General features: G+C 62.5%; 9 protein-coding genes across 9 annotated transcripts in view; 4 read left to right on the top strand and 5 right to left on the bottom strand.

Annotated features, from left to right (window-relative positions):
* F751_5548 (hypothetical protein) overlaps nt 1–1,964 on the bottom strand; it is a gene marked incomplete at both ends in the record, with an annotated part of 5,246 nt that extends 3,282 nt beyond the window's left edge. Inside the window, 5 exons of the mRNA XM_011397403.1 lie at nt 259–365; nt 557–791; nt 923–1,086; nt 1,300–1,572; nt 1,826–1,964. Coding sequence (XP_011395705.1) covers nt 259–365; nt 557–791; nt 923–1,086; nt 1,300–1,572; nt 1,826–1,964 — 918 coding nt within the window. The remainder of the gene's footprint in view (nt 1–258; nt 366–556; nt 792–922; nt 1,087–1,299; nt 1,573–1,825) is intronic.
* Nucleotides 1,965–2,449: 485 nt separating this feature from the next.
* F751_5547 (putative zinc finger CCHC domain-containing protein) lies at nt 2,450–6,872 on the top strand (the record flags this gene model as incomplete). The annotated part of the gene is made up of 11 exons (XM_011397402.1): nt 2,450–2,547; nt 2,738–2,846; nt 2,994–3,077; nt 3,225–3,338; nt 3,500–3,732; nt 3,907–4,019; nt 4,183–4,287; nt 5,421–5,472; nt 5,712–5,790; nt 5,972–6,487; nt 6,741–6,872. The coding sequence occupies 11 exons, from the start codon at nt 2,450–2,452 to the stop codon at nt 6,870–6,872; spliced, it is 1,635 nt and encodes a 544-aa protein (XP_011395704.1).
* A 201-nt stretch (nt 6,873–7,073) lies between these two features.
* F751_5546 (Peroxisome biogenesis protein 7) lies at nt 7,074–8,658 on the bottom strand (the record flags this gene model as incomplete). The annotated part of the gene is made up of 5 exons (XM_011397401.1): nt 7,074–7,560; nt 7,838–7,983; nt 8,098–8,211; nt 8,340–8,414; nt 8,530–8,658. The coding sequence occupies 5 exons, from the start codon at nt 8,656–8,658 to the stop codon at nt 7,074–7,076; spliced, it is 951 nt and encodes a 316-aa protein (XP_011395703.1).
* A 453-nt stretch (nt 8,659–9,111) lies between these two features.
* F751_5544 (2-isopropylmalate synthase A) lies at nt 9,112–12,629 on the top strand (the record flags this gene model as incomplete). The annotated part of the gene is made up of 8 exons (XM_011397399.1): nt 9,112–9,367; nt 9,583–9,721; nt 9,974–10,176; nt 10,391–10,512; nt 10,711–10,816; nt 11,035–11,140; nt 11,294–11,954; nt 12,618–12,629. 8 exons carry the CDS (start codon nt 9,112–9,114, stop codon nt 12,627–12,629), a joined length of 1,605 nt encoding a protein of 534 aa, XP_011395701.1.
* Nucleotides 10,329–10,613, bottom strand: F751_5545 (hypothetical protein; the record flags this gene model as incomplete). The annotated part of the gene is made up of 1 exon (XM_011397400.1): nt 10,329–10,613. The coding sequence occupies one exon, from the start codon at nt 10,611–10,613 to the stop codon at nt 10,329–10,331; it is 285 nt and encodes a 94-aa protein (XP_011395702.1).
* Nucleotides 12,630–12,698: 69 nt separating the features above from the next.
* On the bottom strand, nt 12,699–13,152 carry F751_5543 (Pre-mRNA branch site p14-like protein; the record flags this gene model as incomplete). Its single annotated transcript, XM_011397398.1, has 2 exons — nt 12,699–12,839; nt 13,006–13,152. The coding sequence occupies 2 exons, from the start codon at nt 13,150–13,152 to the stop codon at nt 12,699–12,701; spliced, it is 288 nt and encodes a 95-aa protein (XP_011395700.1).
* A 544-nt stretch (nt 13,153–13,696) lies between these two features.
* Nucleotides 13,697–16,993, top strand: F751_5542 (hypothetical protein; the record flags this gene model as incomplete). Its single annotated transcript, XM_011397397.1, has 9 exons — nt 13,697–13,761; nt 14,200–14,451; nt 14,660–14,821; nt 15,137–15,243; nt 15,453–15,549; nt 15,759–15,906; nt 16,067–16,206; nt 16,399–16,532; nt 16,716–16,993. 9 exons carry the CDS (start codon nt 13,697–13,699, stop codon nt 16,991–16,993), a joined length of 1,383 nt encoding a protein of 460 aa, XP_011395699.1.
* Nucleotides 16,994–17,202: 209 nt separating this feature from the next.
* F751_5541 (U4/U6.U5 tri-snRNP-associated protein 1) lies at nt 17,203–21,796 on the bottom strand (the record flags this gene model as incomplete). The annotated part of the gene is made up of 14 exons (XM_011397396.1): nt 17,203–17,592; nt 17,891–17,956; nt 18,137–18,309; nt 18,598–19,067; nt 19,193–19,311; nt 19,596–19,694; nt 19,974–20,114; nt 20,277–20,405; nt 20,618–20,746; nt 20,886–20,933; nt 21,068–21,146; nt 21,242–21,352; nt 21,468–21,608; nt 21,723–21,796. The coding sequence occupies 14 exons, from the start codon at nt 21,794–21,796 to the stop codon at nt 17,203–17,205; spliced, it is 2,169 nt and encodes a 722-aa protein (XP_011395698.1).
* A 496-nt stretch (nt 21,797–22,292) lies between these two features.
* F751_5540 (ABC transporter E family member 2) overlaps nt 22,293–25,727 on the top strand; it is a gene marked incomplete at both ends in the record, with an annotated part of 4,874 nt that continues 1,439 nt past the window's right edge. The window contains 11 exons of the mRNA XM_011397395.1: nt 22,293–22,369; nt 22,459–22,517; nt 22,675–22,760; nt 22,900–22,997; nt 23,190–23,307; nt 23,541–23,720; nt 23,785–23,874; nt 24,080–24,550; nt 24,837–24,942; nt 25,084–25,163; nt 25,347–25,594. Coding sequence (XP_011395697.1) covers nt 22,293–22,369; nt 22,459–22,517; nt 22,675–22,760; nt 22,900–22,997; nt 23,190–23,307; nt 23,541–23,720; nt 23,785–23,874; nt 24,080–24,550; nt 24,837–24,942; nt 25,084–25,163; nt 25,347–25,594 — 1,613 coding nt within the window. The remainder of the gene's footprint in view (nt 22,370–22,458; nt 22,518–22,674; nt 22,761–22,899; nt 22,998–23,189; nt 23,308–23,540; nt 23,721–23,784; nt 23,875–24,079; nt 24,551–24,836; nt 24,943–25,083; nt 25,164–25,346; nt 25,595–25,727) is intronic.

The raw sequence follows: 25,727 nt of genomic DNA, 5'->3' as shown, positions 1-25,727 counted from the left end.
GGCGCCGGCGCGGGCCGCCGAGCGCCGGCCGCCGCGCCGGCCGCCGCGGCCCGTGGGGTCACGCGCGTCGCTGTCGTCGCGCGCCTCGTGCGCGCCGCCGCCCGGCCCCAGCCCGGCGCCGATGCCGAGCGGGGCCAGGGGCGGGGGCACCATCCAGGGCAGGCGCACGTGCTCCTCGCGGCGCAGTTCCGACGGCGCGCGCCGGCCGCCGCCGCCGCCGTACCACAGCGCCAGGTCAGCGTACCGCCCCGCGCTGACCACGGCGTGCAACTCGCGCTCCACGGCCAGCACGGCGGCGGAGCGCGGGTCCAGCACAACCGACCGCTCCAGCAGCAGCGGCATGACCAGTGCGTTCAGCAGCGCCACTGCATGGGGCAGGGGTTGTGTGTTGTGTGTGTGGGAGGGGAGGTTGTGGTTTTGGGAAATGGGGGTCCCCCGGCTGACCACCAGGCACATTCTGGTTCTGAATTGTAGGTCCCATCTGGCGACCATGCGCGTACAACACTGCAGGACCCCATGTAAGACTATACACCCCCCCACCCCATCCTCCACCGACGTGAGCAGACGAAGAGGGTGAGACTCATGGCCCGCAGGTTGGCCTTGAGGCGGGGAAGCAGGCGCCGCTGGCCGCGCCGCCGCTCCCACCGGCAGGCCAGGATGTTGGGGGTCCACACAGGTGCGTCCCGTTCGTCCCCTGGACCCTCCCCCGCCGCCTCGGCCTGGGCATCCTCCGGCGGCAGGGCCGCGGCGACGTGGGGCTGGGCCAGGATCTTCAGCCGTGCGCAGAGGATCTGGGCATTGGGGGCGTGGGAGGGGGGTGGGGTCCACCAGCAAGCTCCACTGTCTGCGGGCGAATACTGGGGGCTGGGGTGTGCGAACTCCGACGCACTTGGCCCATTCTTCCTGCCTCCCCGCCGCGAACCTGGACACAGGGCAGCACAACCAGGAGCTCCAGCGCAAAGTGCGGCAGCTCAAACACCATGGAGGAGCACTCCGCGCCCCATTGCTGCTCCCAGTTGTTCAGCCAATAGGGGATGAGCCGCCAGCCGATGGAGACAAAGGACTCCTGCGTCACCACGTCCTCCCCTGCTTGGTTTGCGCATTGGTCCCCAAACGTGAGGAGAGATTGCCTTGAGGTGGCGCCCCGCTGCATGGAATCCCAATGCCCTGCACGGCCCCATCTCGGGGCATGGACCTCTGCCCTCATTGCATGGCCAGGCTGCAAACTATGTCACCAAACAGCTCCATGTGCATGTGTCAAGAATCCCTGGGTGTCACCCGCCGGCCGCCGTGCCTCACCTGGGTGCAGCCCATTAAGGCCGAGGACAATGACGAGCCGCTGGAGGCCCATTGCCCCCGCCAGCATGAAGTTCCAGAGGGCCACGGCCTTCCTCCAGCCACGTACGTTCCAGCGGTAGTCCGAGGTACAGTACCGCATGTCCTCGCCGCAGAAATAGAAGACATCGGCCCAAGAGTTAAGGTCGCCATCCAGCAGCAGGAAGGCGAAGCTGACCAGGCTGGCAGAGGCCCACAACACGTTTCGCAGCTCCCATGCGGTGAAACGCCGAGGTCCTGTGGCGAGGGACTAGGGAGGTGTGATGGGTGCATGGAGACCGGGGGGCCGGGGGTAGACTGCGCACCGGCGGGGTATGCGATCGTGCCGAGACCCTGTCCGCAAGGGATTCGGGGGAGGAAGCGCTGCCTCACGCTCCATCGCATGCATCCCAATTCCCCACGGAGCTAAGGAGGCTCATATAAGGCATTGAGCCGACATCGGAGAGGTCCGCTGTCATTCATCGCCCCCCTTCCATCCAGCCCTCGTCACCTCTGGAGACTAGGAAGCCGGCCCAGAGGCAGAGGCATGCCAGCGCCCAGGTCTCCGGGTGCCCACCGTGGCCCAGCAAAGCGTCGGCCGTGACGCCTCCGAGGCTGGCAACCACGGCCCAAGCGAGGAGGCGCTGCATGGAGCAAGTGCTCAGTCCATGGGAGCTAGAGTGAATCAGCAGGCACGCGCCCCGGCACGCCTTGCTCGCGGGGCGCTCTCATGTGCTGTTGAAGCATCAGGAACCATAGACAGCTCAGGGATGCATACTCTTTGTCCTGCGCCTGGGTATTGGGGGGGTTGTCGTTACAGAATAGAATCTCGACGATCACTTCGGGGGTGCTTGTCTAGCACGCGCAGCAGGAATCGGAAGTGGCTGATGGAGTGCATGAAATTTTCGATGTTGCTGTACTGCATCTGCAGCAAGCCGTCGACCATGTACCAGAAAGTACCATGTTTCGTCTCAGTACGCACATTGTGAACCAGTAAGGGAGCTGCATCCACATCGAAGAGGGAATAGTGGACGGCCATGTCGGGGGTGCCCCAGCCTCCCACCCGCCGTGGCCCGGCCATGGGCGCACTAGATGGTGAGAGGCCATTTGAGCTTAAAATCGTCACTACCATCCTATGACGCCATCCGAGAGGTTGCACTTTGTTGTGAACAACCCTATCGTCGGTGCGTTTAACTTGCTCAACACTGAAGACAAGAAATCCCCCCTCAAAAGGTGTGCGGAGGGACCTGAAGGCCGCCAAGGAAGCTGAGAAGAAGGGAGATCTCTCCGATCCCAACAGCGTTGGCGCTGCATGGACACACAAGTGAGCAGGGCGATGGTATGCCCGCAGGATGCATTAGCAAGTCTTGGGAGTGATCCATGACTGTCCGTCCCTCACCACCCCCTGCTTCCACCCCCACAGCTTTCTAAATCAGAAGCCATGGCATCCCATGAACTTTCGGAACCAGGCCCGTGTCTGGGAGGCCGAGCAAGCCAAGTATGAGGAGGAGAAGAAGAAGGCAGAGGCCAAGGTGCATTGGTGGACATTGCAAAGTGGTCTGAAGTACAGCCTGTAGGGCAAGCGTGGGCGCACTTTGCCGAGGCAGGCTTTTGCTGCGGGTAATTTGCGTACCTTGCACTGTCCCAGATTGCAAGGAGCAGGCCCGATCCATCCCCAGGCAGAGTTTGAGGCGGAGCAGGAGTATCTTCAGACGCTGTCCATGCTGAGCGCAGAGGAGCAGGAGAAGTACCGGCAGCGACAGGTGTGGTCGTGTGTGTTGTGCACGATGGGCTTGGGGCAGCTGCACAAGCAGGGACAGCCTGTTGAGGATGGTGGAGGGCCCTGGGGGAGACTCTGCCTCCTCTTGCACAGGCCATACCTGTGCGATAAGCACATCATTCTCGCCCAGACGTTCCTGCCCTCACGCTCCCTCTTCATCATGTACATGCAGTCTGTTTCATTCCTGTACATGAAGCCTCCTGGCTACGATGCGTCTCTGGAGAGGTTGGAGCAAGCCAACCGGGTGCGATGAGGCATTGGACATTGGAAAGCTGCGACACCCTGTCAGCAGGACAGAGCCGCATGAACAATTGCCATGTTTTCAGGTACTTGTTTTCGATCCCACAAGCTTCCTTGTGCTACTCGATCGCCACCAGTGCATCTCCTGCCACTCAATCCTGTCAGGATGGGACAGCAAAGCCGTCCACGCTTCCGGCCTCTGGAGGGGCAAGCAGCAGCCAGGCGGGGTTCACGCCCCCACCTGGTCCCCTGGGCAAGGGCGCCACGGCAGGCACGACGAGCCAGGCGGGGCCGGGGCCCAGCGGACAGACACCAGGCCAGGGCCCAGGAGGCGGAGGCCTGGGGGCCAACTACCTTGCGAAGATGCTGGAGGGGTATCGGGCCGCCAAGGGAGACAAGTGCGTGGGGTATGGTGATGTTCTGGGAGTGGCTTGATGGAGTGGAGCCGGGTCGGGAAGGGGCGCCATGCATGGTCATGCCCTGCATTCAAAATCACTGCTTGATGCCTCTCCTTTCATCAAGTTCCTTCAGCAACACCGTGTCAAGTTCTGTTGTCAGTGTTGTCATTGCAGGTTCGAGCTGAAGGGGGGCGGGGCTGAGATGGGGCGGAGCCCTCCCCGCGGCGGGGTGGATGCAGGGGCCGCCAACCAACAGTTTGTCATCGCTGAAGTGGACAGCGAGGAAGGTGGGGGGCGCATGCTGGTTGGTGGGAGAATTCGGCAAGAGCTTGGCGTTCGCTGCCGGGGAACAGCAGAAACACTCACTTTGGAGTGCACACTCCACCACTATCCGCTGCCTCGGCGGTCGGTCTGAATGGGCCAAACTCTCCCCTCTTCTTGCTTTTCCAGAGGAGCGTGCGCTGCGAGAGGCTGGCATGACGGATGCTGAGCGCAGGGCGGCAGCCAAGCAGGTGGCCAGGGAGGCTCGTGCCGCCCAAAAGGCCGCAGACAGGAGTGAGCTGGAGCGGGCAAAGGACGTGCTGCGGGCGGCGGGCATAGAGGTCCCAGACTCAGACGGCAGCTCGAGCGATGAAGAGCGAAGGGAGAGGAGCAAGAGTCACAAGAAGAAAAGCAAGAAGAAGAAGAGGCGGAAGTAATGCACGGCGCATGAGAGTGTGGAGTACATGTCGCCGGCATAGCGATGGCCCCAGACCACAGGGACAGGCGTCTGTTGGTGGCACTCTTGAAACGTATCATTACTTCCGGGCGGTGTATGAGTCCAGCTCCACCAGCAGCCTGCTGCATCAGCAGGGAACGCCTGCGCTGGGCCCACAGGACAGGCCTTCCACCTGGCCGTCTGCCGTGCATCATCAGCGCAAACTCTGTCTGAGCAGGGTGCCCTGCCCATGAGCAGCTGCCTGCGACCAGCTCACGCCGATCGTTTGAGCCGGAAGTTCCTCGCTGCATCCTTCGCCTGCCCCTTGTCTATTTGAGGCTCACTGGAGTAGGTGGCGTCCCGCATGGCAGCTACCGCCTGCTCCCGCTGGTACACCTTTTTGTTCATCAGGGGAAGGCCTGCAAGGGCTTCAGGATGAGGCTGATAAAAACAAGCATTTTAGGACCAGGGTCAGGCATCGGCGTCCTCGGACCGAATTTCAGGATGTTCCCTGGTTATGTGGGGCTGAGACGTACCCCCTCGAAGAGTCACCTCTCACCTGCGATGATGAGACCGGCACTCAAGCCAAGCAACACCTTTAGTTGGTTCGCAGGTGGTGTTTTCGTCATAGCGCTCATCAGTGAGGCTACTGCACGGATCAGCAATACGTCTGGGATGAAAGGAATCCCCTCACTGCAGGTGGGTGTTGGGTGATTGCTGCCACGCTCTTAGGTCTCAAGATTATCGATGCCTCGATACTCCAGCCCGATAATATTGCGATAATTATTATACTTTGAGCACCACCTGCGTTGGCATCCCAGCTACCTCTCAAGGCTTACGGAGCCCCTGCGGTAGCACAGCACAGCGTCGCACGCGGCTGGATGGATATTGTGCAGCTCGGATTCTCCGGTCAGCCTTCATCCCGCTCTTTGTCGAGCGACAGTAGTGTTTCATTTCCACATTCCACGCCATGCAACAAAGTGTGATCCAGGTTCGGGAGTCTGGGGTCCGTCCCGGTGCACCGACCCCGGCGAGGTGTTCAAGTGAGGGCCCAGTTCGGTCCCACCCCACAGCCGGGTGATCGCCTGCTCCCACTCCTACGATCCCCCGCCGATGTCCTAGCCCTGGGACCTCGAGTGGCTTTGGGTGTGCTCCAGTCGTTCCCGGAAGCACTGTCCCAGCTGTGAGTTGGGTTTGTTCCGAGGGGAACGACGTGTTCGGAAGCGGGGAGGCCAGCCCGTCCATGCATTGGGCACGACCTCCGTTCCACATTCCCATGCAGGCCCTTGGATCTTCAAAGACTGGGAAGCTTGGTCCAGGACCCCAGGCCCATCGACCAGAAGCAAGCGGAGGTCCTGGAGGTGGGGTGGGGGGGTGGGCGGGTGGGCTGGCTGCTTCGCTGTGCAGCTGGGAATGAGTCACCCTGTGCGCCCTCAGGGTTGTGTTAACAACGCTCGCTCAGGCCAATGTGCGGGGCTGAACCCCCCCAATAGTCCTCTCATCCTCCCATCCCCCACCCCCCCACACAAACTAACAACGCAGGTGGTGGAGACGCGAGTGGCAGACTACGTGGAGAAGGGCACCGCCCTGGAGGCCGGGCTGAAGGCCGGCGTAGCCTCCGTGCTGCCCCAGGGCATCAAGGACGCGATCCCGGCGACGCTGCGCGAGTCGCTGCTGGGGCGGGACACTGGCAGGGGGAGCGGCGATGCCCCCGCATCCCGCGCCGAGCCGGCGGCCGCGGAGAAGCCGCAGTCCTTTGCCAACAACCTGCTCCAGCGCCAGCAGCCGGCGCCGGCCACCGCGCCGAGCTCCAACGGCGCCTCTGCGCCGGGCCTGGCCACCTGGACCATCACCACCGACGAGGAGGACGGCGTGGCGCGTCCGCTGTCGCCTGGCGCGGATGTGAGCGGCGCCGGCGACGCGCCCCCCGCCATCCTCGCCGAGCTGGCGGAGGTGCTGCAGGGCGTCGGCGCCCTCAAGTCCACGCTGCTGGCGCTGCGCACCAATGGCGACCCCGCCCTCGGCACCATGTCGCGCCTGAACGTCCGGGAGGCGGAGGTGGGGCTCAGTGGGTGTCGCGCTGGGGAAGGGGGTGACTGCGCGGGGTGCAGGGTGCCGCAGTGGGCTAAATCTCCCGGAACTGGGGACGTGCTCCCACACTGCCTGCTCCATTGTGGAACAGGAGTGCTGGTGTCCCTGCGCCCTGGCTCTCAGAGGACGATCGGGCACACCTCTCCTTACCCCCAACCTCCGAGTACCTACGCTGCTGGCATTGACACATCCCGCCCCCCCCCCCCACTTCCTTGCTCAGGAGACGCTGCGGCGGCGGCTGCAGCAGCTGAGCGCGGTGCACGCCGTGAGCGCGGTGCCCGACCCGGAGGTCGCCGCTGCCATCCAGGAAGGCGAGGCCCTGCTGGCCGAGAGTGCGGCCCTGACGGATTGAGCGCCACGGTGCGTTTGTATGGTGGCGCAGTCACGCCCACTCTCCCTGACCTCTGCCTTTTTCGCTCTGGCAGCACCCACTCCTTCCCTGACAGCAAGGCTAGCTCTGTAACATGCGGTACATTTGGGGAGCCTCGAACAAGAAGCAGGTCACTGGTCTGGCGCACTCCCCCCTCCCTCCAGAATCAAACCCTTCCCACATCTAGGCCTGGCGCGGGTCTGCGGAGCTGTGCCAGACCCAGGTCATGCCATCCCAGCCGCAGGAGGCGAGGAGGCCCTCGGAGAGCGGGCTCCAGTCCAGCCCCACCGCGAACTCGGTGTGGTGATCCCAGACTCGCAGCGCGGCCTCCTCCGGCGCCGCAAAGTCCCACAGCCGCACCGTCATGTCGTAGGAGCAGGAGGCCAGCAGCGTCTCGGCGTGCGGGGAGAAGAGCACGCGGCGCACCGCGTAGCCGTGCCCCGCCAGCACGGCCACGGGGCGGGCGGGCGCGCGGACGTCCCACACCTTGACGCTCTTGTCCACCGACCCCGTGGCCAGCAGGCAGTCGTTGTACTTGCACCAGTCCGCGGTCAGCACCTCATGCTGGTGCGCGGAGAGGGAGAGCGTGGGCCGGGGCTGGCGCGTGTCGAACACCTTGACCGTGCAGTCGCCGGAGGCGGACAGGAAGATGTCGGCCTGCTGCGGATTCCTGGGTGTTGGTGTATCGGGGAGAAGGGGAGGGGGGTTGGGATGAGGTTGGGACAGGGGGTTCTGTCGATCACGCTGGAGAGGCGCTGTGACCGTTGGTGGCAGGCGGGGAGTGTGATGATGGAAATCAGGGGCCGGGGCAGGGCTGCAGGGTCCTGGAAGGCGACGCGACGGGGAAGGGAGACAACCTTGCAGCCCAGGAGCCAGTCGCCTCCGAGGCGCTCAGGCCATGCCCTGCCCTCCTGCCACCCCTCAAATCCCCTCACGCGGGCACGCACCATTGCGCGGCGTACACGCAGTAGCTGTGTTCCGCGAAGGTGCGTAGGGAGTGGGGGGACTCCAGGTTCCACAGCTTGATCGTGTCGTCCCAGGAGCCGCTGAGGAAGCAGTCTCGTCGCACCTGATTCCAATGCAAGCAGTACGCCTGGAGTTGGAGAAAAAGATGGGGCATGAGGAGAGAGTGTTGGCCAGGGATTATCGGGCAAAGATTCAGGCAGGCCCCTGCACAGATTCTCCCAGCCAACCTCCGGCCTCCCACCTCGTGCTTGTGCTCCTCGAAGCTGCGCAGGGGGTTGGCCTGGGGTGGGGCATTCACGTCCCAGACCTTGATGCTGCCGTCGCCAGACGCCGACAGCAGGATGTTCTCGTTTTCCTGATACTCAGAGGGAGGGAACACAACTTGGCACGGGCTTTCAATCCAACCCAGGCACCAGAAGTACCCTCTGGCTGTCATACACCCTCGCTGATCCATCGGCTCCATACCAAACCCCAATGGCCCACCTCGCTCCAGCAGCAATCGTACAGGCCGTCCACTGTGTCAAAGGTCCGGACCTCTTGCAGGCCCTGGGGCGTCATCTGCAGGCAGGTCGCGTGAAGGGGGCCCTGGGCTGCAGAGTAGCGCGCAAAGAGGGCAGAGACATGCCATGCAGCGCCTCCTCTCAAGCAGTATTCCAATCTGAGCAGCAAGCACCTGCAGGACGTACTGGCGCCCATTCCCAATGATCCCAAAGTTTTGGGAAGTGGCCACGGCCATCTTGGAGTCCTCAAAGGGCGAGAACCGGACGCCATAGCCTTGAAAGGCTGTCTTGAAGCCAGGCATCGCTGCGGTGCGGCGCAGTGGCTGCGCCTGTCCCCACTCCCGTGTCGGAGGGTTCGGTGCCGGTGCGCTCCAAGCAGGGTGGGACACCGCAGGCCGCTCCACGAGCCTTTCCAACACGAATACGATGGCCTCTTGTCAGAAGATTCGTTATCACATATATATACCTGTTGTGGGGTGTCCCCATAGGCGACCTGATGAGTATGCATCTCAATTCCATAAAGTTCCGATCTGGGGGTGTATGCCACGTCGTCCTCATCATCCAGCACGTGCTCCGCAGGCACTGGTCGTTTTTGCCTGCAACCGATCCTCACAACATGGTAACATAATAGAACAACTCGACATTTGGCATATACAGACGAGTCTGCACGGGACCGAGCGCTCCCGAGCCGGCGTTCCTCCCACGCGCCCTTCTCGTCTGCTGGCCTCGTCACCTGACCGTGACTTGGCTGCGCCATGGCCAGCCGCACGGCATGTTTTGGGTCGGCGCGACCCCTGACCACCCGGGTATGCCGTCGCAGCCTGGTCACCCGCGCGTCGGCGGGCTCGGCAAGGCCCCAGCGGAAGCGTCCAGAGTACATCCCCAACCGCATCGACGATCCCAACTACGTCCGCGTGTTTGACACCACCCTGCGCGATGGGGAGCAGTCTCCGGGCGCCACCCTGACCAGCAAGGAGAAGATGGAGATCGCCAAGCAGCTGCAGAAGCTGGGTGCGCCAGCTGGTTGTTTTGTGGAGGACCAGGGACACATTCATACCACGATGTTGACTGCTGGGAGGGACTCATTCATTTGCATGCTGTTGATTGCCGCCCACGCCGCCCACTGGATTCAGAGCATGGCTGGCGGGTCGGCTTGCCATGCGCATCGCCTGCTCCAGAACATGCATGCAGACCCTTGAACCCGCACCCCACCCCCCTGCGTGCAGGTGTGGACGTCATCGAGGCTGGCTTCCCCATCGCCTCGCCCGACGACTTCGAGGCCGTGCGCTCAATTGCCATGGAGGTGGGCAACAATGTGGACGCCGACGGCTACGTCCCGGCCATCTGCGGCCTGTCTCGGTCGCGGTGAGGGGGGGGGTGTGGCGGACTTGTGGGGTGAGGGCCTGGGGTAGGGTAAGGGGCAGCAAATGCTAGGGTGTACGGCAGGCAGTGCCCTCATGAACGTGCCGTGCTTGTGTTATCCAAGCTGTACAGGCCAGGAGCCATCTTTGGTGGAGCATGTTGCACAATGCTTGCCCCTCGTATGAGCCACTACCATTGCCCTCGTCCACATGCCAAGTGCAACGCCCTGCTCCTCCCCATCTCCCAATCACGCAGCGAGGCCGACCTGGAGCGGGCCTGGGATGCGGTGCGCCACGCCCGCCACCCGCGCGTCCACGTCTTCCTGGCCACCTCGCCCATCCACATGGAGCACAAGCTGCGCATGACCCCTGACCAGGTCATCCGCCAGGCGGTGGAGAGCGTCAAGCACCTCCGCTCCCTGGGCTGCAAGGACATCGAGTTCTCGCCGGAGGATGCCAGTGAGCCGCGGGTCAGGGAAGGGTGTGTCTGCGACGTGCACTCTTGTTGGGTGGGTGGGAATCTGCGGGGTTGTGCCTCAACCTGACCCTCCTGATTGCTTCTTAGTGAAGTGGCACCCAAGAGCATGCCATGCATCTTGTCCCTTCCACCATCAGCCCGCTTCCTCGGTCACAGCCCTCCAACCCCCCTCCATCACCCCCCAACCCCTCGCAGCCCGGTCCCACCCGACCTTCCTGTATGAGGTGCTGGCCGAGGTCATCAAGGCTGGGGCCACCACCCTGAACATCCCAGACACCACCGGCTGGAGCCTGCCCCATGAGTTCCAGGTGCTTCGGGTGGGGAGCATCCTTGCTGTACGAGAGGCAGCCTGCATGTTTTCGACTGTGGCACTAGGAGGAAGTGACTGTGAGCAAGCAGGACATGCACAGCGGCCCATTTCCAGTTTGTACCGGGCATCTGAACCCCGGCCCCGTTTCTGCCCACCCACACAACAAACCGTCCTACCTTGCCCTTACCAACTCATTCACATGCAGGGCCTGATCACGGACCTGCGCGCCAATGTGCACGGCGCCAACGACGTCATCTTCTCCACCCACTGCCAGAACGATCTGGGCCTCTCCACCGCCAACTCCCTTGCTGGTGGGTGCAGGGCGTTTTGAGTTGCTGTGCAGGGTTGTTCAAAGGTTGTGGGATTTATGGACGTGGGGATCGGTGGTGCGTTGCAAGGCTGTTGCCGCCCTTTGGGTTTTTGTGCATCTTTTGGGCCCACATGTAGTATGAGCTGATGCCTGGGCAACCACCCTGTCCGCCTGCTGCCTTACTCACCCCAATCCCTCATCAACCCGGCGCTCCCTCAGGTGCCATGGGCGGCGCGCGCCAGGTGGAGTGCACCATCAACGGCATCGGCGAGCGCGCCGGGAACGCCTCGCTGGAGGAGATCGTCATGGCCATCGCCCTGCGTGGGTGAGGCCGGGAGGCGGGACCGCCGCGGTCTCACGGCATGCCCGTGGGAACCTGAGATTGCTCACCAGTCACCAATCAGTTCACCACCGTCGTCCTCCCATCCTCAGACTCCCCATTCAGCTCTCCCCCATTCCCCTCCCTTCCACCCCGCAGCGAGCGCCAGCTGGGCGGCCTCTGGACCGGGATCAACCCGGTGCACATCGCGGTGACATCCAAGATGGTGTGCGACTACAGCGGCATGCCGGTGCAGCCGCACAAGGCGATCGTGGGCGCCAACGCCTTTGCGCACGAGTCCGGCATCCACCAGGACGGCATGCTGAAGTCGCGGGACACCTACGAGATCATGACCCCCGAGTCCATCGGCCTGGCCCGCGCCTCGGGCGTGGGCCTGGTGCTGGGCAAGCACAGCGGGCGCCACGCGCTGTCCACGCGCCTGGCGGAGCTGGGGTACGGCGACCTGCCGGCGGAGCGCGTGGCGGAGCTGTTCCGCCGCTTCAAGGACCTGGCGGACAAGAAGAAGGACATTGCCGACGAGGACCTGCTGGCCCTGGTGCAGGACGGCGTGCACCAGCCGGAGGCGGTGTGGGCGCTGGGTGATCTGCAGGTGGTCTGTGGCTCCATGGGCCTGCCCACCGCCACGGTCAAGCTGATCGGCCCCGACGGCCTGCCCCGCGTGGCGGCGGGCATGGGCACCGGGCCCGTGGACGCAGCCTACAAGGCCATCGACAGCCTGGTGCGAGTGCCCGCGCGCCTGGTGGACTACTCCATGAACGGCGTGACCGAGGGCATCGAGGCCCTGGCCGTGACCCGCGTCGTCATCCGCCCCGCGGGCGACCCCGCCGCCGCGGGCCAGCGCACCGACTGCCGCGGCGGGCAAACCACGCGCGCCTTCAGCGGCACGGGGGCGCACGAGGACGTGGTGGTCTCCTCTGCGCGCGCCTACATCTCCGCCCTCAACCGCATGATCCCCTACGTCTCGGCCCAGGCGGCCGCGGCCGCGGCGGACGCGGGGTCGCCCGCCGCCGCCGCCGCGCGGGCCGTGGCAGTCTGAGCCCATGGTTTCTTGCGGAGGGGGGAAGCAGTTTTGCGGCAGGATGCACAGGCGGTGTGCACTGCACACGAGACATCGAGCCACCCTCATGCTCTGCCTCTGTCTGCTGTAACTCGAGAGTAAGACATAGCAACACTGGACAGCCTTGTGGGGTACGAGCAGCTCCTGGCCGGCTCCCACTCAAGTACACGCGGATGTTGCACCAGGGCTGGATGCTCCCTGGGGGTGAAATTAGTCATTCAGAGCAGCACTGCAGGCGCACACCTGAGGTCGTCAAGCCGGCGGGATGGGAGCAGCTGGCAGGCACCAGTGTAGGGGGCTGGGGGCAGAGGCAAGGCTGGGACTTGATCCAGCAGGTCCATCGAAGGCCCGCATGCGTGCAAGCACGGGTGCATTTGGAGCCCAGGGAAAGGCACCTCACTACAGATCCAGGCCTGACCCTTGCCTTCACCCAGCAAAGCCGCAGGGGAGCGACACCAGCAGCAAAGGCAGCATCCAGGAGGGTCCTCATCGCGCTGGCGCAGGGTGCTGCTGGCCATCCACCCCAAACTTCTCTTGCATCTTGCGCAGCGACTCCTCCTGCTCCTTCAGGCTGGCCTTTGCCTTCATCTTGGCCGGGTTGTAGTACAGCACGATGAGATACCGATTCTGTGTTGGATGGTCAGGGAAATGTCTGTGAGAGGGCAGAAGAGTGACGCCAAACTCCCTCCTGGAGCATGCAGCCCTGTACGCCAACACACTCCCATAAGCGCAGGCCGTGAAATGAGGCCACAGACTCCCCACTCCCATCTCATTGCCTCTGTGCCCAGCACACCTGGACGTTGAAGCCCGAGAGGTGGTCCACCGCGTTCTTTGCATCAAAGATGTCCTCATACACAACATACGCCGTGCCCCGAGTCTCCTTGGTGCTGCCGACACGGATCTGACGGATGGCGCCGTACTTGCCAAAGATTTCGTACATCGTGGGGGGGGTGGGAGGGCGCCGGCTCGGGGGATGGTGGGTGTCTGGGTGGATGAGCGACTGGAATGCATGCAGGGCCAAATGGGACCTTCAGGCAGACCCCCCTCCTCACCTCCTCCGCCGAGATGTTGAACGGCAGGTTGCGCACATACAAAGCCCTGAGGTGGAAAAGTGTATTGATTGGGTTCTTTTATGCTACTTCCACACGCCGACGAGAGCCTCTGTCTAGGCCAACGAGCCCTGACAAAGATAGGGACCAACCAATCCTCACCTATTCACTTCGGGGGGAAGTCTCCGAGTCTGAAGCTTTAGCGTCGCGGCCATCCTGGCCTAGTTTAGAAGAATAGCCCACAGTTAGAAAGGTGTTGAGGTCGCTCCGTGTGTCCGAACTGCAAATCACCCTCTTTCCTCAGAGGAGTGATGGGTGTCCGACAACGCTTGGTACCAGGGACTCGCTCTTACTTGGAAATATACCTCGAAATAGAGCTACGTCCAGCAACAGCTCACAGCCAGCTTGGAGCGGAATTGCCGAAAAATGGTTTCGATGGGTGATTGTGCGTTTTGCAGGGAGGGCGCGCAATCGGGGAGTCCCCCTCCGCATGAATTGTCGTCATCTGTCGAAAGAGAGGCACCGGTCCTCGTCTCGACATCAGCTTCGGTATCGTAGGTGAATAAGGAGTACTAGAAACAATCAAGTCTGGCGAAAGATGCGGATTTTCTCCTGTCGCGGTCTTTCGGACCCTCTGTCGCCCGCGTGACAACGGCCCAGCTGTTGCAAGGGCACGCAAACTGCGGCGTTGCTGCCTGCGTTTAGGTGCTCAGCCCTCCGCTCCAAAAGGTGTATGCCATGTCAAACAACGACCCGGCTACATACCAAGCGCTTGGGCAAGCACCCTCATGTGCTTGCAGGCCTTGCCCAGGCATAGGAACCCAGAGGTGAGGGAGACCCCTCATCTGAAGGGAAGGCATGGAATAACGAGTTCGTGGCTGTCATCACGGCAACGGGCTGTGCACTCCACTCTCGCCACCCTCTGCCTCCTCCAACAGGCAGAAGCAAGCCCTCGCCTTCTGGTTTGCAGCCTTTGGGACGAGCGCACTGATCTTCCTGCAGACGTGGTCCACGGAGCGCCACCCCCACACCATCGACTTCGGGTCCGGCCTGTCTCGCGCGCACTATGAGATGCTGGGTGGCCTGGATGACATCAGTCTGCCAGCCCAGGAGGCACAGCAGCGGGCGGCTGCCGCTTTTGACTCTGCAGTAGCCAGGGAGGTGGCCGCGCCCACTCTTACCAACTACACGTGAGCCGTGGAATTCATCGAGGCGGGGCGCATGTTTGCTGCAGCAGCCCACCCCTTTCAATATCTCATGAATGGTCGCTCTCTGGTCCAGGCTTCAGATGCTGCCGTCCCTTGGCTTGTGCTGCTCCTCGTTTTGGGAGCTCCGTCCTGACGACCCCCGAGATCGCATAATCTCCATCCCCAAGTCCCCAACCCTCACTTGTCTCAGGATCTGGCTGTACTCTGTGGTGGCAGCAGACCACGAGGGCGCTGCAATTCTGCCACACTGGATTCGGCACTACGTGGGGCTGGGCATCCCCGCGGACAAGATCTTCCTCCTGGTCCACCACAATCCCATGAAGTGGGTGCTGGCCCTGTCGGGGTTGTGGAGGTGTTGGCAGGACTCTGTGCATCTGTGCCTGGACAAGGCACGCAGGAGACCGGGACCAGCTGCGATGGCTGCTGGGTCCCTGACACTCACCGCCTCCTCACTGCGTACCCCTTTTCAGGCATGGCCTGCAAGGACTGAATGATTCCCTGACTGTGCTCAGGGAGTTCAACATAAACTACAGGTAGCACCTGGGCTTTGGTTGAGCATGGCGGCTTACCTTTTTAGAAATGAGTTGCCTTATTCTTTGCGTGCATGCTGCGCTATGTGTCATGCCACGAGGTGAAGTTGACTCCTCCTCTGCCCCCCCAATACCAGGGTGTGGCTGGGTCCCTACAGCGGCGCCCATGAGATGCGGCAAAAACTCATCCTGCTGAATGGGCTGGTCACCAGCCTGGACGACTGGATTGTGGTGGCCAACTCGGGTGAGCCTGCAGTGGGGAAGAGGGCAACCAGCCGCACCCTTGCATCATACTGGGACTCTTGTAGCAGCCGCACGGCCGCCTGTGTCCTACACCTCCACAGGGCCCTTGCAGCGGCAGTACGACTCTTGTCCGCGCAAAAGCTTTCTCATCAACGGTCCCCCCACCCCGCCCTACCCCTGCCTCCCGCTGTACCATGATCTGCCCTACAGATGAGTTCCAGAGCTATGGAGAATATAGCATACCCCAGCACCTGGCCGCTGCCGACGCAGTGGGGGCCACCTACGTCTGGGGCATCCTCAGGGACAGGTGAGCCTGCAGGCGAAGGAAGGTGCCCTGGTCCTCTTTGGTGCCTTGTTGGGGATGCCTTGGGCCCAATTCGGCACCTGCCACAGTGCAATGTATCCCAGCGAGCGCCAGATTCCATTTCTGCGAGGGATGGGAATGAGGCTGTGTCAGCTCTGGAAGCTCCTGACACCTGCTGATGAGCTCCCCTCCATTCCCCTTTGCCCTCCCAGGCTTTCTTATGACGGCACGCTGCAGCCCCTGCGCAGCGACGTGCCCATCCACGAGCAGTATCCCTGGGACTGTGCGGTGGTAGGCGCTGCCAGCACCGGCCCCACCCGGAAGGTGGCTGCCTACAAAGCCTTCCTCCGTACAGACCAGGTGGGGTTGGTTGCGGTGCATCGGGGGCGCCTGCGTGCGGGGCGGCGGCGACGCGGCAGCACGGGGATTCCGAGCTCAGCAGCGGCCACCGGTGCACCCGAGCCGCTCGAGCGCCCAGGCCCCCTGCCACGTCAGCAACTGCCACCCCCATCGCGTGCAGGAGGACCGCAGCGTGATCAGCCCCCACGAGGCCCCGCTGTACTACGGCGCCGGCGGGCTGGCCAAGGATGGCTGGCAGGAGGACGGCGAGGACGACGGGGACCTGTACCACCTCACGCCCTACTCCCAGTACCCCCACCGGTGAGGGAGGGCTCAGAGAGTTGGCGGGGCCGGCAGCGGGAATCAGCACGCTTCTGCGCTGGTCCAGAGAAATGAAGGGGGTTGGGCAGTGTCCTTACTTTCTTTTGCCTCCAGGCGCATCCTGCTACCACGTGTGGAACTGCCTCAGCCCCATCAGACTCAACCTATATTCCCTGCCACACAATCATCCAGGTACGTCACCCAGGAAAATGCGCTGGTGCCCAAGTGGGGGGTCACTGCGGCGCCTGCCAACGTCCTCACCTTCCACTTCAAGTGGCTCGCCTCTGCGGTGCAGAAGCTGAGGGACCGGCTGGCGCACCACCGCGGTAAGGGTTGGTGTTCTGCCTCGTACATGTTTGGTGGAAGGTGAATAGCCAGCAGGTGTACTGACAACAGTAAGGGAGGAACGAGGGCTTGGGGATGAACTCCTGGGGAGTGGACACTTTCTGCCAGGCCAGCCAGCACGCAGCCCACCCTGGACCGCCACCCCACACCTCCTCACTCTGCAGGCAGCAGTGTGCGGGGCCTGCTAGCGCGCGCCTCGCAGTATCGGGAGACGAAGCGGGTGCTGGCGGCGCTGGATGCGGGGTCGGTGCCGCGCCTGGACGTGAGGGCCTTTGCCTGCCGATGGGGGTCGCAGCGTCCCGCGCCCCGCGCCCGGCTGGCGCTGACGCAGCGCGAGGCTGGCGGCACGCTGGTGGGCGGCCTGCAGGCGGTGCCCGAGGCGGACGAGGTGGGGGAGGAGGAGGGGGCCCGCCACCTCCGGTACTTGGAAGCCCGGCGGTGACAGCGCTGGATTACTTGGACTCGCAGTCGGCTCATTGTGTGTCCAGAGAGCTGGCCCTTGTCACAATCGTCCCCCTGACGACGTCAGCTTGTAGTAGTGATGGGCATGGCAACCAGACGGGTAGTGGGCAGTCAGGCAGGCCAGGTGCAATGGGGAACCGGCTGCAGAGGACGCGCTGTCAGGGCGCAGGAAGCAGTCGAGCGCCTTGGTCAGGAGCCCCTGGCACCGCGGGAGGGGGTCCGCTTCCCCCTGCTCACGCTCCGCCCCCCCTCATCCACCCCGGCGAGGCCCAACATGGCCGCCACCTTGGCGTTCCCGGTCAGCGGCGCCAGGCTGGCGCTGCCGCCCAGGCGCGGCGCAAGGGGGTCCACCCCGTCCTCGTCCAGGTCGGGGTCGCCGGGGTCGTACCCGCCGCGCCCCGCCACCACGTCCCGGCTCTGGCCGGGGCGAACCGTGCCGGAGATGACCACGTAGGGCTGCGCCTCCCGGCGCTGAACCTGCTTCATCTGCTCCAGGGCGCCGGACTCCACCGCGCCCGAGGCCGCGCGCTTGCGGGCCATCTCCTCCTCCACCTTCCGCCGCTTCTTCTCCTTGGAGTTCTGGGACGGGAAGATGCCGTGGAACCTGTGTGTGTGTGTGTGTGTGTGTATGTGTGTGTGTTTAGGGGGGGATCAGAAGTTGGCGCTGAGATTCGCCCTCCCAGGCAGTCGAGGAGTGGTGGAGGAGCGGGCGACTATCATTCCAGCCCGGCAAGGGGAAGGCCGGAATGAGGAACATGCCTCCCCTTGCACACGAGTATAACCAACACCCCCCTCCGGCCCACTTGTGGCACTGCTGGCGGAAGAGCTCCTTGGGGGTGAGGATGCGGCCATACTCGTCCTTCCTCGTAAGCGCTACCTCCACGCTCAGCGCCTGCCGGTCCTCGGTACGGCCGCCAGAGTACACCTCATCTAGGCCTTGGATCTGTGTGTTGGGTAGAGGGTGAGGGGGGAGGGGGTGGAGGAAGACATGGCGGTGCCAAACCTGCAACACCAGAGCCAGGGGACCAATTACAGGTCTGCTCAATATCTGAAGAGGTGCTGCATATCAAGAGTGAACTGCAATAATAAACCAATCCAAATCCCACCCCCCTTGGCCACTCACGTTGACCTTTTTGGAGTCGTTCGTCCGCCCAGACCACTCCACGGCAGTGTCCAGATCGCCGCGGGACTGGAGGAAAGCGAGAGCGCCCGCCATGCCGGCGCCGATGGCTCGGTCGCCGACGACTTCGTCCCGCTGCAGGGTCACCTTCTCCTTGCCCGTCTCCACCTTGGGCGCTGCAAGGGAGAAGGTAAGATGGGAGGGTTGAAGACAAGGGACATGCAGCTGGGGCTCGTGATCAGGTCCTGAGAGCATTCAGGCGAGCACGCGCCCTCCAGAAGTAGTGCTGGCCGCCACATGTTGGCAGAGCGTCAACAGCTGATGCCAGCACCCGGCACCAGGTGCCGCACAGACTCGTAGGAATCAAGCCACGGCAGCCTCCGACCCCTGGATGTCTGCATCCTCCGCTGCTCCCAGCCAACAAAATCCACACTCCTGCTCCCCACAGGATCGAGCAAACTCACCCGGCGGCCGAATCTTGGCCTTGATCCTCTCCTTGATGGCGTCCTCTGCCGACCCACCCTCGCTCACAGGGGCCCACCGGCCAAATCCCGACTCCCGCGGCTCGTCGATCGCCTGTGACTGGCCGTCCATGGGCTCTGCCTCGCCCGCCTCGGCCTCCCCGCTCGGCGGCAGGGGCGGCGGCTGCTCCGTGGGCATCGGCGCTTCATCTACCTCCATGCGCTCGAGGGCCCCACTGGGGGCCGCGCCCTGGCCGGCCGACCCCTCTGCGGGCTCGCCGGGGGCCACCTGGATGGCGCGCGTGATTTCCCCGATCCCGGTGAACACCAGCCCCTGATCGGCGGCATCACCTGAGGGCCCCTCGCCCTCCGCGGCGGCCGGGCGCCTGGAGCGCCGCTGCCGAAGCTGATCTGCCAGCGAATCCGGGTCTGCCCCCGCCGTGCCCCCCTCCTTCAGCGCACGCAGCCGCTCCCTGCGCAGGCGTGCATCGAAGTGGTGGGATCAAGAATCAGGATGTTGATCGAGTCTCTGGCAAGCGGATGCCCCCAGACACCAATCCTGGCCCAAAACGGCTTGACACACCGGCCCACCACACACCTCTGCAGGGAGGCAGCCAGCACCGCATCATCGTCGTCGTCGTCAAAGTCTGCGGTGGAGGGCTGCGCGTCTGCATTCCGCAGAGCCAGGGACGCATAATTGACCTGGTTCAGCGCTGCCTGGAACCTGTGGGAAAGAAACCGGGGTTCCGACCAGAGTCGAATGAGAATCAAGTGGGGATGCATTGCGGGGGCCTTGTGGGTGCATAGCCACCGGAAGGCAGAAATGAACTAGCAGGCGGATGGAGGAGACCATCACCTTGCAGACCCAACTGCGTGCATGAGCCAACGAGGGCCCCAGCCACTCACCTCTCGCGCCGCTCCTTCTCGACCTCGCCCGCCGCGGCGGCCTTGGCCGCGGCGCGCGCCTCCCGAGAGGCACGGGAGCCCAGGTCCTCGCCCACGGCAGCCGCCGCCGTGCTTTCCGCCAGCGCCTCCAGCTCCTCGGCAGTCAGGGCCTTCTTCTTCAGCTTCCTCACCTTCTTCGTCTTCTTGGGCTTGAACTGCAGGCGAGAAGGTTTTTTGGGGGGGGGTAGGAGTCGCATGAGAAATCGCAGGTCAAAAAGGCGCCAGGCATGAGCGCCTGCGCAGGACCACCATGCAGGACCCTGTGCTCAAGCCCGCACCGCATGGGCTGGATGATCATCCCTCCTCTCTCACTCTGCGCACTGAAGTCCGACATCATACCAATCTCTGCCATTCCCCATGTCACCAGCCTCTGCCAGCCTCTTCCTAGACCACATCCATTCCCACTCCTCCACACGACTGCCATCAACACGCACCTGCTCCATCTCTTCCGGCGTGTAGTAGTCGGACGCTGGCTTGACCTGTTCCAGCAAAGCCAGCCCTGCCTTCAACCGCGCATTCACGTCCCCCTGGAGCTGCTGCTTCTGCGTGGCCACGACGCTGCCGTCACCCCCCAGCTGCAGTTTTGGGGTGGTGGTCCAGGTGAGGAAGGGGAGGAGCAGGATGCTGGAGAAGTGTGAAATTGTCACAAGCAGCAGTTCTGTGGGCAACGAGGATGGCATGCATGGCCCACCCAGCCCAGTCTTGAGTCCGCCACCGTCCACGGACCCCGGCCTCACCTGAATGACCTGCTCCTCCTCCTCGTCATACTTGTCCAGCAGGGTGCGCTGCCGCCCATCCTCCTCCCACAGAGGCTTGGCCACCTTTCCAGAGTCGCGATACGCCTTTTCCCGCTGCTTGATTTCTCTCTGTGTGGAAGCAGGAGTGGAGTGGGGGCTCACTGATTGTACGAACAACACATGGCCGCACAAGTCTTGGCACTGTGAGAGCTACATGGCAGGGCACAAGAGCTCCTGGGTGGTCAAGCCTCCCGTTCCATGGTTGTCGAAATGGGACCCAGTCAAATGGAGACTGAAACATGTCCCCGAGTGATATACCCCTCACCCAGACACCAACTCACCACCAATATATTCTCCAGCGCTGCCTCCTCGTCGTCGATCAGGTTGCCCTTGTCGTCCAGAATGCCTCGATCCTCCAGGGTCAGGATGACCGACTCCCCTGCCTCCAGATCATCCACCGAGTGCTTCACCTGAGCAATTAGGTGTGGGAGGAGCAAAGCTTTTAACATGGCCAGTGACACACAAACCATCGTTGATTCTTCACACCCTGACGCTTGAAAGAGCAACAAATCTCATCCGGTGAGTGCCTGCCTCACCCTTGCCACCCACCTTGAACCCGGCCAGGTCTGCGCCAGTGTGGCTTGCCGCTGCATCCTCCTGCGGTGACAAGGGTGAGTGGCGCGACTGTGTATACATGCAACTGCAAAGGCCATGCTGCCGCCACAGAGGATCCCTTGAAACCATTTCCTGATTGCCACGGCCACCTGCCCCCAAGTCATCCCAGCGCCTACCTCCTCATCCTCGTCAGAGTCATTCATTGCTCGGATGGGCTTTGCAGCCGCCTGTTTCCTCTTCCTTTCAGCCTCCACCCTGCAAATAGGCGAGAAGTCAGTTTCAACTTGTATGCCTGGGTGAGATGACAAGCTAATACAAACAATGAACACAATCTCACATGAAAGACCTACCTGCGAGACCGCTCGATCCACTGGAGGGTGTCATTGTCGATATCATCTCCAGTCTCTCCCAGCTTCTTGGTGGATTTCAGGAGCTCCTCCTGCCGCCGCTTCTCCTTGGCTCTGCCAGTGGTGAGTGGGGCAAGGAAGAATAAGAGTCGAACACATTGCGCAGTCATGCATCTTGCGACCGCTTTGTCATCGGGTAAACACGCCAAAAACCGACCCCAACACATACTGTGCTAGCCGTGCGACCAAGGCCTTGCTGGCCTCGGCATCCTCTGCAGCCTTACGGCGCTCCTGCCCAGCCTCCAGCTCCTTGAGGGCGGAGGGCTGGGTGGTCGTGGAGAGAGGCTTCAGGCCCAGAGAAATGCGCAGCCTGTGGGAGTGGCATGGAGGGCAGGCGGTCGTCAGAAGGCCACTGCCGATGTTGCCCCTGGAGCAAGGTCAAAGTCAGTTCTACAAGCGCTGCCACACAATGCTCAGGGCATACCTGTTGGTCTCTTCTGTGGACATGGAAATCTCGCCTCCACCGCCATCGTTGGCGGACGTCTCGCGGTCGCCCATGATGCTGACAACAGCCTTCAGGGTATTGGAAGATTTGACACTATTCCTTAAATTTCTGACGTAAGGTCTCAGCTTCCACTTGCGCAAAAGGGTGTCTCGACAGGGTGTTTCCTGTGAGGAACCGATCCACAGGGCCCGGTGCAAAAGCAGGGTGTCAAGCTCGCGTCCCTCCTAGGTCGGCATGCAAGCGATATCGATAGACTGTCATGGGCTGCCTGCATCCAGTGTCTCAGCTGTGCTGTGGCGACGCAGGGCGATGAGCTTTGGCTCGGGACATTTCCGGACAACCCCGCCATTTCTTCCTGGGCGCCATGCAAAGGCCGATCGCCCACCCCCGCAGACGGGCAACATTGTAGAGTCCAGCAGCAGGTTTCGATACATTTCGATCGAAGGGTCTTACACAACAACCAGGACGAGGCGTCGGTGGTGTGTCGAGCATCCGCGCCGCAGGACCCCCCAGGCAGCTGCAGACTAGGGGGAGGCTTCACGAGGCATCATGCCGCCCAAGAAGAAGGATAAAGACGCCGGCAGCGAGCAGACGCTGACGCGAATTGCCATTGTCAGCTCCGACAAGTAAGGATATTGCGATGTGATGCAAATAGGTGTAACACGCAGGTGGTGATGCCCGCCGTCCTTTCAACAGCTCGCCATCCTCCACGCAGGTGCAAGCCCAAGAAATGCCGTCAGGAGTGCAAGAAGAGCTGTCCAGTTGTCAAAGTTGGTGAGCTGGGGCTTCGGAACTGGCCGACACCTAGCGGCAGACCATGGGCACTAGATATGGCATAAGTGTGCCCTACATTTATTGAATGGCAACGCTCCCTAGAGCTCTTTTCGCCGTGCGTTCAAAGTTGCTCACCCCTCCCTCTGAAATCCCTCAGGCAAGCTCTGTGTTGAGGTGGTCCCCACCAGCAAGATTGCCTGGATCTCTGAGGAGCTGTGCATCGGCTGCGGCATCTGCGTCAAGGTCGGGATGTGTTTGTCGAGCAGGGAGGGTGGGCAGCAAGCATAATGTGCGTTTGCTATGTTTGAAAAATGGGGAAAACAATCCCAGCCTCTCCATCATCCAAATCCCATCACCACCGTCACTCTCCCAACGACTCCAGAAATGCCCCTTCGATGCCATTATGATCATCAATCTGCCCAAGGACCTGGAGAAGGAGACCACGCATCGGTATGGCGCAAACACCTTCAAGCTGCACAGGTCTGTATTCCAGGGTCTCTGTGGCCTTTGCCTTTTGAACACTGGGCGTGCAGGCATGGCGAGCCTCTGCCTGGGGTAGCATTGCAGAGCCAATGTCAAGCTGTACAATCCTGCTCGAGCCGGTCTCTGCCTTGGTGCCAACACAACAAGAAGAGAGGCACAGTTGTGATTCTCAATGCTCACTCCACGCAGGCTTCCGGTGCCGCGCCCAGGCCAGGTTTTGGGCCTGGTGGGTTCCAACGGGACGGGCAAGTCCACGGCGCTGAAGATCTTGGCAGGGAAGCTGAAGCCCAACCTTGGCAAGTTCAACGTGAGTTTTCAAGAGGGGTGGTGTTTCTGGGCCTGCTGCGGATGCGTGTATGGTGCTCGCAAGAATGGTGGCCGCGACTGGCGCAGGGGTCCACCTTCCTTCCTGCGCTGTGTGGTTGCGATGTACTCAGACATGTCGCTGTGCTGTTTACATCAATGCATGCCGTTTTGAGCACATTTGGATCCCCCCCCCCCCGCCTCCCATTCACCTCTCCCATTCCCCGCCGCATGCAGTCGCCCCCCGACTGGGCAGACATCCTGACCCACTTCCGCGGCTCCGAGCTCCAAAACTATTTCACTCGTATCCTTGAGGACGATGTGAAGGCGATCATCAAGCCCCAGTATGTGGACCACATCCCCAAGGCGAGGCAGGGGGCTGGGCAGTGGAGCCGCTTGCATCTGGCAGTGCTGAAGGTGCTGATTGGACGACAAGAGTCTCAGCTTCTCAATCCCATGTCCCTACCACCAAAATTCGCAGGCCGTGCGCGGCAACGTCGGCGTCGTGCTGGAGGAAAAGGACCAGAGGGGCCAGAAGGAGGCCCTCCTCCGCGACCTCGACCTCGAACAGGTGCGACAGTCTGCGTGCGCCTGGCTTTGATCGCAGGGCAGCAGGCTGGGGGGTGGGCCTGGATGCTCCGCAGCAAGTCCTGCGACCACAGGCTCGGGGCGCCACAGTGGCTCGGGCAACATCACGGACACAGCATTCCATCTGAGCCTCTCATCTGGTCTTGTCAAATAACATGCCACTCCTCATCCAACAACCAACAAACCAGGTGACGGACCGCAACGTGGAGAACCTGTCTGGCGGCGAGCTGCAGCGCTTTGCGATTGCGGTGGTGGCTTTGCAGGAGGCGGGCGTGTACATGATCGACGAGCCCTCCTCCTACCTGGACGTGCGGCAGCGGCTGAAGGCCGCAGAGGTCATCCGTGGCCTCCTGGCCTCCGACAAGTATGTCATCGTGGTGGAGCACGACCTGAGCGTGCTGGACTACCTCTCCGACTTCATTTGCTGCCTGTATGGCAAGCCCGGCGCCTACGGCGTGGTCACGCTCCCCTTCTCCGTGCGAGAGGGAATCAACATCTTCCTGGGTGGGTTTGTTCCCACCGAGAACCTGCGCTTCCGGGAGGAGAGCCTCAGCTTCAAGGTCTCCGACACCACCGTGGATGGGGACGAGGGCGCCAAGCGCTTCCTGTCCTACAAGTACCCCGCCATGACCAAGACGCAGGGCAACTTCAAGCTCCATGTGGGTTCCGCTTGGAGGGCTGTGTGGTGTGGTGTGGTGGTGGTGGGTGTTAAACAAGGGTTTACATCAGGGGAAGGGGATGATGAGGACAACAAGGGCCTTGAGGCATCCATGTGCTGTCATGCCTTTGACAGGGGTTTTCCTCCCCGGTGCTCTCTTGCATGACACCAATGGTGCATGGGAAACAGGAGAAGGCTGCTTTGTGCGAGTGAGGTGGAGGAGGCAGGGAAGCCCCTGCACGGCATGAGCCACCTCAGCATCCCCACCCCTCCTGGCTTGATCATAGGTTGAGGCTGGGGAGTTCACCGACTCCGAGATCATTGTTATGCTGGGGGAGAACGGGACGGGGAAGACCACCTTCATCCGGATGCTGGCCGGCATGCTCAAGCCCGGTGTGCGGGGGTGATGTGGAGAGGCTCCATGTGTGTGTGCGTGTACAGAGGCTGCTGTGGCGGGCTGGGTGCGGCCCTGCCACCTGAATTCCTGCCGTCGCATGATCGACCTGTGACAGTATCACGCCCCGTATCTCGCAGATTTGGATCTGGATGTGGAGCTCGATGAGTTTGCGGTGTCGTACAAGCCGCAGAAGATCAGCCCCAAGTTCCCTGGGACGGTGGGTGTGGTTGCGAGGGAGTGAAACAGGCGGGGGAGCGAAACAGGCGGGGAAACATCGCATTCCCTGGCCGTTCCCGGCCTGCATGAGGGGCCCTTCAAGCAGCCCTGCGCGTGAGCCCCTTCCCTCATCCCTGCACGCTTTCCCCCCCTTCCGACACTCATTCCCCTGACCCCCTGGCAGGTGCGGGAGCTGCTGCACAAGCGCATCCGGGAGACGTACATGCACCCCTCCTTCCAGGCGGACGTCATCAAGCCGCTGCAGATCGAGGGCCTGTTTGACAACGAGGTGCAGACGCTGTCTGGCGGCGAGCTGCAGCGCGTGGCCATCACCATGTGCCTCGGCCAGCCCGCCAATGTGTACCTGATTGACGAGCCCTCCGCCTACCTGGACTCCGAGCAGCGCATCATCGCCGCCAAGGTCATCAAGAGGTGCGCAGTGATGGAGGGACCGAGGACATGGAGGTTTGGCGGGGCGGGCTCCCTGCCGGCGCGCGCATCACACACTGTGCTGCCGCTGACATGGCACCGAGGCCTTGTTTGTGGTCATGCTCTCCCGGTTTGC

Source organism: Auxenochlorella protothecoides (assembly GCF_000733215.1).
Source record: "Auxenochlorella protothecoides strain 0710 unplaced genomic scaffold scaffold65, whole genome shotgun sequence".
In the NCBI taxonomy this organism is placed as follows: Eukaryota; Viridiplantae; Chlorophyta; class Trebouxiophyceae; order Chlorellales; family Chlorellaceae; genus Auxenochlorella; species Auxenochlorella protothecoides.
The sequence above is the reverse complement of the archived record's forward strand: the minus strand, read 5'-3'. Positions and strand labels throughout refer to the sequence as shown.